The sequence below is a fragment of the Chelonoidis abingdonii genome, chromosome 4 (assembly GCF_003597395.2).
Source record: "Chelonoidis abingdonii isolate Lonesome George chromosome 4, CheloAbing_2.0, whole genome shotgun sequence".
Lineage (NCBI taxonomy): Eukaryota > Metazoa > Chordata > Testudines > Testudinidae > Chelonoidis > Chelonoidis abingdonii.
Window position 1 is genome coordinate 119,419,349 of NC_133772.1, and position 12,935 is coordinate 119,432,283.

Sequence of the window (12,935 nt, forward strand, 5' to 3'; positions counted from 1 at the left end):
TCATAAATAAATTTAAACTGGAAACAGGTTTCTAAGCATCAGAGGGGTGAAGTTCTGGAACAGCCTTCCAATAGGAATAGATGGGGCAAACAACCTAAATATTTTTAAGATGGAGCTTGATAAATTTATGAATTAGATTATATCATGGACTTGCCTGCCATGGTAGGGGACTGGACTTGACCCAGAAGGTACTTTCCTGACCTATGTCCCTGCGTGGGGCTAAAGCCTGGCTCTCTCCTCAACTCCCAGCACTATGCTCACTAGCCTAACCTCTCACTGTTCTAAACACAAAAATGGAAGATAGTGTGGTATGATAAGGGGTGTATAATGAGAAGCAATGGGAAGTAATTAAGACAGGGAGAATATAGGCTGAACCTTAGCAAAACATTCCAAGTAGCAAGACAAACTAAACTGGAGAATAATCCCATGATGGAAAGAGGTGGAAGCCCCATCAACATGGCACTTTTAACACTAGATGAAGCAAGGCACTTGAAAATGAACTACAGGGAATTATCCTACATTGCCTGGGAGGTGGATTGAATGATACATCTTTTACTATTCATTTTGTCCTGCTAAACTGAGTGAAGTCCATAGACCATTGGCAAAAAGCATTTTAGGATAAAGCATCAGTGGAGGAATGAAAGAACATTCAAGTTGAGCCATTAGTCAGCAATATCAGACCGAATAGGAAATAGGCAGTTTGAGCCACAGCCATTGTGTCCCCCAGTGCAGCTTTATAGATCTCACACTGAAGTATTAGCATTCACCTGGACTCAGCACAAAACCCGAACGATCTCTCACTGTTTTACAGCTCCATGAACCCCCCCCATTTATTGCTCCCACCATGAGAGCAATCACAGTAGAGTAGAGTAGAGAATGGACATCCTTAATAGGATTTGCTGTCTGTCACTGTTGCATGCTCTTTTCAGACTGACTCAAATAATAATAATGTACTCTATGGCCAGACTCTGTCACAAAGCCTTTCATTTGAGAACCTTAAAACTGTTGATGTACTTTAAACCTCAACTCCAGTATGTGAAGGATATTGAACATAAAGCGTTTTCCCACCCCACCTAGCCCTGCCACTGTCCCAGCACAGAAGACACTGGCCAAGATAGAAATGCTGGATCAGAGCTGGGTGGGAGATGGTTTCCCCACTCAATTGGGAAAGGAAGTCAATTTCAAAAAATGTCCACAAACAGAAAACCTGAAGAAAAAAAATCAGTTTTGGTCAATCAAAATGTTTATTGATGATTTTGAAACTTTAAGTTTAGAAAATTAAACTAAAAGTAAAAAATTGAAAGTTCTAAATTCAGTCATTTTGAACCAAAGATCAAAATATTTAATTCCAAGAGAGTCAGAATGAGATGTTTTGACATTTTCAATACCCTTCCGTTTGTTTGTGTGTTTGTTGTTGAAATTGACACATTCCTGAGAGGGAGGGGTGTCCCTGCCTGCAGGTATATGGGATTTTGGGGAACAATTACCACACAGGTGGGGTGCCGATTAATATCTTTATTAAAGGAAAAAGGAAGTGGTGGGAATTTAACAATGAAATACGATGGGATGGGATGTATAGGGTGTTTACAATAGACAATGATGGGGGGGTTCTTCTTATTGAACAGTGTAGGGAGTTCTAACAGTGGGGTACAGTAAGTGGGGTTCAGCACAATGGGATACAGTACAGTCAATAAGCAACTCAACTTTATATAGGATCAACTCTAGATACAGTGTGGAATGTAAAACGTACCAAAAAGAGATGCAAAAGAAAATTGTTGACCATTCTATATAGAAGCTACCATCTTAGATAGAATGCATTAAGTGGTTAGTGGCCTTATACACAATGTAACACAATGGTATCAATGCAAATACAAAATATATCAGAAAAGTGGAGGCAACCAATGGGGTGTTATAATCACAAGTAAAATGTGAATCACAGTGCAATAATACAATATGGGGGTTGTCTTCAAAAAAGGGGTCATCTCAAAAATAAAACGAGAGGCGGAGAAAGGGACCCCCCAGAACCCCTGGCTGATCAGACAGGCAGCAATGCAGGAACGTTTCTGATGTTTGTTTAAACAATGTCTGTTTTTAAAGGCAAACTCAGGCGTTTCGCGCAGTAATTCCTGATAGGCTCCCTCTGTACAGGGGAGGAGGCACGGGGAAAAAACTGGCAGGTGAGCACAGAGACATAATGCCTGGGCAGAGTGCCTGCGCAGTAGGTGACATCAAAAGCACATGAGGGCCTATTGACTCATGGCCCGATCTTAACAACACAATAGGTCTTGCAGCTCTGGACTTGCCCTACCCTATCACCAAGGGTTGGAAGTTTCCAGGAGGGGAGAAGCAGCAACAAGGTCATGGGAAGTTCGGAGGGTGATGCAGACGCGGGCGGGGAAGTTAGCAAGGAGTTGGGGAAGTCGGAGAGAGTGCAGATTGCGGGGAAACGCAGCCAAGGGTTTATAACAGGGAACACGGCGAAGCAAACTAGAGGGGGAGCATTGGCGCGAGGAAAAAACAGGACACGGGAAGGAGTTCAGAGAGAATTGGGACAGCGGGAAGAGAATCAAGGCAGCAAAAACTTATCTATCTAACCAATGACTAGGCAAAACAACAAATATCAATTCTAAGCAAAACTATATGACAAGCAACTATACGGAGCAACAAAAACAGCAAACTATAACAAAGCAGGTGAAAACTTACAAAGAACTCTACAATCTTAACAAAACTATGACTTATTAAACTAATAAAAACAAAACCTATGTGCACCTTATGCTATGGGGAAGTTACAGAGGGCAGAGTGTATGATGCCCAGGTCCAGCTCCAAGGAGCCAAGATTGGTGGACTGGCTCAGCAGTGGATACAGCTGAAAAGCGAGCCGCCCGAGGCAAAGCGCCAAGGAGCAAGAGCTTAGCAGGGGACAACTGATTATTAGCGGAAAAAAAAAACACCCCAAAAAAAAAAAAAAAAAAAAAAAAAAAAAAAAAAAAAAAAAAAAAAAAAAAGCTGCGTGGACGTTTAGGAGAGGTTTAAGACACAGGACCAAGGTTAGCTTGGAATCTGTGTGCTGGGGGACAGAGCGCAGCAGCTAACAGTAATAAAGTACAGAAAGGTTCACAGAGGGATTCTTACCAGCCCCCAGGTAGCAGCGAAGGAGACGCAGGCCAAGACATCAGAAGCTAGGTATGTCTCGGATAATGCAGGAGATTTCTCAGGCAGGCAATTCAGTTCGTCAGGGGGGGTCACAAAGGGTAAAAAAAAAAAAAAAAAAACACTCAAAAATAAAACTGAGACTAGCGAAGAAAGGAACCCCCCCAGAACCCCTGGCTGATCAGACGCATGGGGGAGCAGCAATGCAGGAAGCTTTCTAGATGTTTGTTTCAAAAATGGTCTGTTGTTAAAAGGCAAAACATCAGGCAGTCTCACGCTCAGTAAATCCTGATAGGACTCCATCTGTCACAGGGGAGGAGCACGGGAAAAACGGCAGGTGAGCACAGGAGACATGCCGTGGCAGAAAAAAGTCCTGCCGCAGCTAAGGTGATCCAAAAGCACATGAAGGCCTAATGACTCAATGAAACCAGGATCTTAAAACAACAATATGGTCTTTGCAGCTCGGGAACATTTGCCTACCCTACACCAAGAAGCCCAGGTTTAACAAGGTGATAACAGGACCAACCCTTTGAACAGGGCAGTGGTCCCACTTAGCACGCAGCACAAGTGGCCATCCCTTTGAGAAGGGCAATGGCCCTGGTAAACAACTTAATAGCCAGGGAGGGGCAGCCACAGGAGGAGAACAAAAACAAAATGGAGTATGGGGACAGCTGTAAGAAACAAAATGGAATAGGGGGATAGCTGTAACAGACAAGGGGGAGGTTCAGTTTTGAATAATCTGCCTTTACCAGTGGAAAAAACTTGCCAAAAAAAATCCTGACCAGCTCTACACTAGAGTCTGACATGTTAAAATAAGACTTTCCAGGAGTGAAGTTGTCACATTTTGGAGTTCAACCCAGACCAGAGAGAGGTTATGTCACCACTTGTTCTGTAACCCTGAGTGCCTTAAGATGAATTGCTCTTGTAGCTCCCTGTCTGGACACTCCCAGCTTGCATGCACTGTATGTTGAACAGCCCTGGTTCTACAGGGCTTCACCAGCTTGCTCTTTACACTACAGCTGGTCTCCACCAGCTTTGCTTACTACTAGCCAAGTGACACCAATACACCCTCAGTCCTGAATTTCCCCCATATCATCTGTCCTGAAACGTCCAGCCCTTTCCTGGAACATTCAGAGTAATAAGGTCCATTGCTCCTTTAAAGAGACAAAGCAAAGCAGCTTAGTTGCTTTAACTGGAGTTAATAATCACTGCAAGTCCTACACAGTACTGGGTTGATTTAGAATAAAAGAAAAAAGGGAGGGGTTTCAAGTGAGTTCAGGTATAAAGGATTCAGAAACAATTAGATAAAGAAGTGTGAAATGCTTTCTAGTGACTCAGGCTTACCAAAACTATAGTCTTGGTTCCAGGTAAGATTCTTACCACACCTCCTTCCATCAAGAAGGCTAATTGCATTACATACATACACCATGCAAGAATATTAGTGTGTGTGTTATTGGTCGCCCAGTGATACCTTACATGACCCTGATTAGATACAGATTATGACATAAGTGAATTGGGGTACATTGAACTGATCAGGCCAGCTGAAACACTCTGATTCCAGTGAACCCCTTTCCCTCTAGCATTGGGATGGTTGTAGGGTCACAGCAGACCAGTGTGTGCAGCAGGCTTCTGAGAACCCACATGCCTTAGTTCTAATCCAAGCCAATGACTCACTGTACAACTCTGCACTTTAGCCCTGTGGGTTACTGAGAGTGGGGGGGAGGGTGTACTCCCTATATCGTGTAAAATGGGGAGCCACACAGAGAAGCTGTAAATTAGTCATGCAATCTAACACACTAAAAGTCAGTCGAGAGGGTGAGAAGGGGAGGAGAATAGCTATTCATTTTTAAACTTTTGGGCTGATTTTTCCCTCCACTTTCTACAGTGGTGTTTAACCCGGCTTTTGGGTGTACAATGGCAAAAAGGGGGCAGTTTTATACACTGGCTTCAAAGTCATTCAGGTCCTCTGAGAGAATTTTAGTTTGGATCTTAATATTTACTCTGGGCAATTAGTCCTGGTCTTCTTTTACACCTTGATTCTACAAACAAGAACACTGCTATTAGGATGACACCAAAACATGCATAATATGGAGCTTAAGAAATGAAAGGAGTACGTCGAGCAGCAAACAAAATTTGCTGGATATTAATGTATTTGTCTGTATTGCTGATGTGTACAGGATGATTTTTGAACCTTCCAACTCCACACACAAAGCGCATCCATCGATAACTCATCTTTGTTGCGGTGCCAGATAAGCATTTGTCATTTTATTTTTCTGTTCTTAACAAGTCAGGATGTTAATTATAATGTAATACTGTCATCATGCTTTTCAGTATGAACAAAATGTATTATATGGAGCTTTAAAAAAAAGCTTGCATCCCAATCCTTGGTAAACTACGGGGCTATTTTGCTATGCCTTGCAAACCTTGGCAAGCCTTTTAAAATGTGGTAACTCTTTTCTTTCCAAAGCAGGTCCTGTGTATGTGTTAATTCACACTCAGGAAAGGTGCTGGATTGACAGCTCTACAGATTAATAGCCTGTCTAACCACAGAACAAACAGAATCCAGACAAGGGAAGTGAAAATGTGTGAACACACGCAGGCACATGTAGCTTCTCTCTGAACTGGAGGGTTAGACCTAAAAGTAAGAGGACGAATTAGGCTCCCAAGCATTTTAAATCCTTAGCCACCTTGAAGAGCAACAATAACTGTTGAGGCTATTTTTGTGGTACTTGCACCCCTTTAGGATCTGGACTGGAACTAAACACTTCATGCACATAGATCACTGAAAAGCCATCATATGGGAGAAAGTCACTCCCCACTAACCTGCAATAGATGTAATTTTCAAATCAGAGTTGGGATACAAATTCTTGTGAAGTGCTCATAAGGCTTAGTGAGTACATACACAACATCACCATAACACCAAAACATCACCTAGCAACATCAGCTCCAGAAAGCCAGCCAGTTTGAGGCAACCGTATGTGGGTTCTGCTAACCCAGAAAAGAAATTAATCTGAGATAGACCACACCTTTTCACTTGACTTTCTTCCAGGTTCCTCCTGTCTGTAGATTAATACAACTGATAGTTTAAAAGGAAAATGTCAGCTTGAGATCTAGTCAATTTCAAAAATGAGTTCAGGGTAGTTTCAGATACTCCACCTGCCTGTATTCTCCTGCCAATTTTTGTGGTTTTAAAAGAAATGGAAAATGTAATTGCAAATGTTCTTCTTTACATGGCAACAGGGAGAAATCAGGGGACACTGACAAGTATTTAGGATAACTGGCTTAAGTTCTCATAAGAAAAACACATTCTCTTTCTGTTAATCCAAAGCATTCGCAATTGGTTTTGACATAAGATCATAAGAACAGCCATATTGATCAGACCAAAGGCCCATCTAGCCCAGTATCCTGTCTTCTGACAGTGGCCAGTACCAGGTGCTTCAAAAGGGAATAAACAAAACAGGTAATCAAGTGATCCATTCCCTGTCGCCCATTCCCAGATTCTGGAAAACAGAGGTTAGGGGCACCATCCCTGCCCATTTTGGCTAACAGCTATTGATGGACCTATCCTCCATGAATTTAGCTAGTTATTTTTTGAATCCTGTTATTGTCTTGGCCTTCACAACATCCAAAACAGAAAGCAACCTTGGTAGTTAAAAGTCTCTATGTATTGATGGCATTAGGATGCCTGAAACCATGTCTGACGAATCCTAGGAAGACCACCAAAGAATGGAAAAGACACTGGTTGAGATTTTTCAAAGCAAATGTGTGTACATCTTCTAGACTACTTTGAAAATCCCAACAGTGGTTTATAGTGACTGAACCAACACCAGTCTACATATCCTATAACCCACCAGGTGCTGGTTTGTTGAGCTAAGTGATACACCTTTAACAGATTTATTCTGACCCAACCTTTGCATTATTGAAATTGTTTATATCCTGTGATAGAAAATTCTGCTGCAGCTCAAGAAGCACCCTTGCCATGATAGTGGGGAAGCTCAGATACTTGAAGGCTTTTTATTTGCAAGAGCAAGCATTGAAAAATTTAAGCTATCAGCCTAAATGGCAAGTGGTATAACACAGGCAGAAACAGCCCAGATTACATGGTTGTTCATGCCAGGAATTTCTGTTCTCCTTTAAAGACCTAGTTTTTAAATTTGAACTCCAGGGAAGGTAAAAGTCACTTTTAACCCTATAAAACCTGAGCCTTTTATAATAACTCGTCATCCATCTGTAGATAAATGGACCTGAAGCCTAATCCTACAACGGTGGTCAACTGCCAATAAAGCCAAAAGACATTTGAAGACACTCTGCACTTTGCAAGACTGGACATTAAAAAAACTTCATACCCTTAGCTAAGTGCAAAGGCCTCAGAAAGTGTATCCTTGCTCCAGTTAAGTAAAAATACTGTTTAAAGAATATCACACCAGGATTGCAAGTACTAACCTATAGGGATCTTCTTGAGAGCTGTGTAAATGAAGACTGTTAAAAGTCATTCTAAGTTGCAGTAGCAAAATCTTCCAGACCAGTTAGCCTAATGACAAGCATCCTTATGAGAAATCACAAATGAAAGATTATCAATCCTCTCTCTGAAGGATACAAAGAAGATGTATTTACAGAATGGCTCTGCACAAATGAAGGGTTTTTTAAAAAAAGTGTTTTATTTGCTCATTTGGAATCATTAGTATTTATAATCAACCATGTAAATCTGTCTCTTACTGAAATACTTAACAGCTTATCTGCTATCGCCAAGTGCATTACAATCCATTCAAAGGGAAAGAATTACAGATATATAAGATGACTACACAACAAAACTTCAGTAAACATACTATTCACAACAATTTAAAACATTTTAAATCCCTTATAACTTTAATTTTATAAAAGTTAACATAAAAACTATACTCCCAATAATGTACAACACGTTTAGTCCATAATGCAAAAACAGTAAAATTGGTCAATTAACTAGTGCAAAAAATGTAAAAACCGTAATCTCTGGAATAATTGCATCATCAGTGCTGTTCCATCACCCATGCATACACACCCTGCAGCTAATAGAGTTAGCTAGAATTGCTGCAGAAATATTCCATTAGGAACATATATCTAATTCTGCCAAATTTAAATTTCTCTTGTAACTTGTTCATTTACAGACATTCCTCAAATAGGTGTCCAACTTTACGGACCCACAAGTGGCCTGACTTTGGGAAGTGCTGAACATCTGCAGCTCCCACTGACATCCCTCTGGAAATCAGACCACTTATTTAGGTATCTAAATATAAAGTTAGGCACTTAAATAGACACCACCCCAGTCTGAATATTGGCCCAGAAATTCTCTCTCATTTATCAGATAAAAACGAACTTGCTTAATGCCCATGACAATAGTTAAACATCACTTTAAAATTTATTGTTTTCAAGGCTAACTGAATGTATGAGACTATGTATAAAGGCTTTTGCTAATAGTCATAAGAAATGTTATTAATTGCTTAGGAAAATAATCGCTAGAGTGGGATGTAAAGATGGAATTCTGAGATATTTTTCTCCAAAAGCTATTTGAAAAAATGCTCTGCATTATGCCCTCATCTTCAAACTGCAAAATACTTGTAATTACATTATACCTGTCTTAAGCTACCATTCAGAACAATCAGTTGCTTAAGAATTAGTCTTTTAATAAAAGTGGATCAGAACTGTGCTCAGTATGTTTAGAGATACTTTGGGGCAGTCTCTCAAGACAGAAGATTGCCTAATAAATATGTCCTTGTCCAGGTTTCAAGTGTGTTATCACCTCTGGAGTTAGATTCTTGTCTCACTAAATTTCCTCAATTAAAACAGTGAAATTTGGTAAGCATTTATAAATTAGGAGGTATGGAAAGTATTCCCTTCTAGCATGACAAGATGACATACATCTCATTGAACTACCAAGTTACTATTTCCAAACTGAGCCAAGCAGAATACGAACAAACAAAGGAAGAAAAATGCAGGAATCTACAGAACCTAGAGTAGCAATACATGAGAGTCTCACTCCGTACTTCAAGACTCACTTATACATGTAAGAATAAATTAACTCTGCAGCTGTTGCAGTGATTTGGAAAGCCAAGGAATGACAGCAAAATGGAGAGAGTTTTTTCCCCCTGACGATTTATAACGTACTTCGTTTAGTCTCTGTTTTAGGATACAGTCCCGTATCATAAGTGGAAGATGCTTGACAAACCTTTTAGGATTGCTACTTTGTCATTAATGAGAGAGGTAGTTTAAAAATAAGGCACTTCCTAAATGGACAAAATCAACCATAAGCTGTGCTTGTACTCCAATGCACAGATACAGCCTCAAAATATACATGTCTAAAGGCTGGTAATGCAGGTCTCATTTACAACAGGGAGAAGTAATTCAAATGCACTTGCAGTTGTGTATTCCCTAGCCTCAGACTATGGCGGGGGGGGGGGGGAAGGCAAATATCTTTCTACTGTAACAGAATTAAGAACTCTGTTGAAAGGGGAATTTGGGAACAGTAAACATCACACTTTAGGAATATGTTCACTAAATTTAGGTGTTTAATTCTTAGTTGGATTGTGAAAGGAAAACACCAAAGCCAGTAAGTGTTAAAACTGAAGCTTCTGAGGTCCTCTACATACTGCACGTTAATTTCTTAAAATGGCTCACAAGTGAACTGGTGCGTTCCAATTACAAATATTCAAGAGGGTTTCAATCCCTGGCTCCTGTTTGCCATCTCTAATTTAAACAAAAACTTATCTCTGAAAATTAAAGGGCAAAATCCCAGAGCATCCTTTTGGTTAAGTCACAGGCATGTGTACACATACCTACTCAAGTAAATTTCTAACAAACAGTAATAAATAAGGGTGGAATTTAGAACACTGGCCAACAGATCAACCTCAAAATAATATTTACAAGTTATCTCCAAAGTTTGGACTGGCTCCGATTCAAAGTAGTAATAAAACAACTGGCTTGTCTTAGTATGCCAGCAACCTCAACTGGCCTCAATGTGAAAATTGTCAAACTGTGCGAATTCAAAGGAGCGTGTTCCAATAGCCGCCCAGCCATGACTTGTCTCAGATAAGGTGACGTTCTCCCAGAGGGGATAACCATTGAGTGATCCTGAGGCAGAAGAACCCTGTCCAAAGAAAGGGAAGAAAGTTTAATAAATCCAGTGATCAGTTTAACACATTAGACCTGTCATTAGGGGTTGACTTTCCCTATCTCATCTACAAGATGTTGGAGGCACTTGTGAAAACATTAGCCTTTTACAGTGCTTCAAGTGAGGTTCTCTACTGAATAGCGGCTAAAATACTGCACCATAGTGTTACATTTATCAGCTCAGTTAACTCTAGATCAAATATGCTTATAGTTTGCATGTAGAGATGTATTTCCCCTAAGCTCCAACTCTGCAAACTCAACCTAGAATTTGAGAGTTAAAATGGATTTTCCTCTTACTTCTGGTGATGTAAGAGTTCCGCTAGGCAAAATCTGCCATTAGACTGCCCTGAGCAATCCCTATTGTCTTCAGTGGATTTGCATGGATGGAACTAACTGAAATGCTAGACACAAGGAGGAACAGAATCCAGCTCACTTTCTCAGAGCTGTGTTAGCTCTCCAAGGTTAACAGGAATCAAAAGCGCCGCTTCTATATGTGAAAGAAAATGTAGATTCAAATGAAGTAAAAATCTTAAGCAAATCCACATGTTCCATAGAATCGCTATGGATAGAAATTTCATGCTCTAATAAAAATATAACATTAGGGATCTATTATCGACCACCTGACCAGGACAGTAATAGTGATGATGAAATGCTAAGGGAAATTAGANGTACATGAATTTGCGTAGGGAAATATTGACTGATTATCACATCTACTGAGGGATAAATCTTCAGAGGCCTGATTCTTATTGTGGAAGTACAGAAAGAACTGACATGGATTTGTAGGGGATCTTAATGCATGACAGTCTCTGTTAGCCAGAGTTAAGCTAGCTGTAACCCTAATAACGCAAGATTTGTGAAAGCAAGGATTGTGTGAGGCAAGTGGAAAAGAACTGTGTGAGAAGTTGTTTTTCGGCTTTGTGTAGATAATACAATATGTAGACTGGCGTCTCTTAAGTGAGAAAAACAAGATATCAGGATGATCTATGTATAAACAAAATGCAGTTGTTGCTTATTATTGTCTATAACAAAAGTATAAATGCTTGCTGTAATTGTTTACCTGTTGAGAGACCTGTCCAGGAAGGGGAGACCCTATGTCCTAGTGCACTCTCTCCCTGTTGTGGCTGCTAAACAGAATAAAGTATCTGACTCTGCTGCACCCAAACAAAAGCGAGAACTGAGTTTTTCTCTGACATTGTGTACACAAAGGCCTATTTACATCACTTGGCTAGTGTAAAGGGGCCTTAGACTGGATGTATGTTACATTTATGCCCTTTTAAATGCCTGATCCATATCAAGGGTTCTTAGCATAAATACAAACCAGACTCTCAGGTCTTTAGCGTGTCCTTACATAGGGAAACTCCCCTGACTTCCACGGTAATTTGCCAGAGTAAAATCTGTAAGGACCATGGGATTTGACCCCATGAGATTAGCTTAAAATGCACTATAATTTTGGTTGCCACATGGAACTGAGGTAGAAAAATGAGACATTATAAATAGTGGATCCATCAAGATTCAGAGGCTACACACCTGACACTTGTGCAAAGCGAAAGCTGCTTCTCATCAAGTCTACTCATCGCTGTGACAGGAGCAGGTCACTGGATGTGAACCTGCCACATGGAGTATCACCCACGGAACTACCCCAGGTTTGATCTGTCGCATACGAGTAGTTTGCGGCATTTCTATTACATAATGTAACCAAATTCTTGTGTTGTTATAATTGTGTTTGATTGTTAACACTCTTTAAAAGCATTTGAAACAGAAGTATTTTAATATTACATAATAGAAAGAATAAAAATACTGTTGGTGGGGGAGGGGCAACGGAAGCAGGGCTATGCCCTTTGCTTCCCCCTTGTAGAGGTCCTTTCCTGCAGCACTTTGCTTCACCAGTGAAGCTTTCAGCCTCATTCCAGAGTTGTTTTAATATTGACTCTTGAACTCCACATGCCCCCTTCCCCTAGATAGCTGGCATGCTGTGTTTTTCTGCTCACATGCACATTCATTCACCCTTTGAAAGTCAAAAGATTAACCAAGAAAATGTGGAAACCTTTGGCCTCACCCCACAGACCCTTACTAGTATGAATAATCCCATTGTAAGGTTCACCCCTGTTAGTTGCTCCAATTTCAAAACCACTGCTCTTGGTAGTAAGTCCCATACCTAGTAGCATGGATCTGAGACTTGGGTATGCAAAGAAATCCACCCGTGGAAACCTCTATGTCCGCACAGCATCCCATTGGATTTATTGGGATCTTTCTCAGGAGTAGATCACTTTGGAGGGTTGTGGCTCTGATTTGCAAATCCCTACATAGCACTGCTGAGGATTTCCACCAATTTTGAGTTTCCTGTGATACCACTTTCTTCCAGAAGAGTCTGGAGGATCTGCAGCCACCTCCTCCAGTTCCCCTCCAGAACAAGCAAGTTGCCTAGTTTCATGTGCTCAATTTTTGCCAAAGATTTAATTTACTCCAACCCCACATAATTCAGGCTTGACACACAGGAGTGCTGCTATGAGACTGAACTCTTATTCTTGACCCTGGTCACCTAGCACTGATCAGACTTGCATGAGAAACACCCAGTCACCCCCCAACAGGAGTGGATACCATTGAGGGCTTGGCTACACTTGCAAGTTGCAGCGCTGGTGAGG

The 12,935-nt window shown here is 40.7% G+C and overlaps 1 protein-coding gene across 3 annotated transcripts in view; it reads right to left on the minus strand.

The window, feature by feature from the left end:
* Positions 1 to 5,695: 5,695 nt before the first annotated feature.
* GALC (galactosylceramidase) overlaps positions 5,696 to 12,935 on the minus strand; it is a 66,903-nt gene continuing 59,663 nt past the window's right edge. For 2 of the 3 annotated variants that reach the window (XM_075065603.1, XM_075065604.1), the window contains one exon: positions 7,790 to 10,270. In XM_075065603.1, coding sequence (XP_074921704.1) covers positions 10,127 to 10,270 — 144 coding nt within the window. In that variant the 3' untranslated portion in view covers positions 7,790 to 10,126. Of the gene's footprint in view, positions 5,786 to 7,789; positions 10,271 to 12,935 lie in introns of those variants that run through there. The other variant, XM_075065605.1, reaches the window with a different exon arrangement.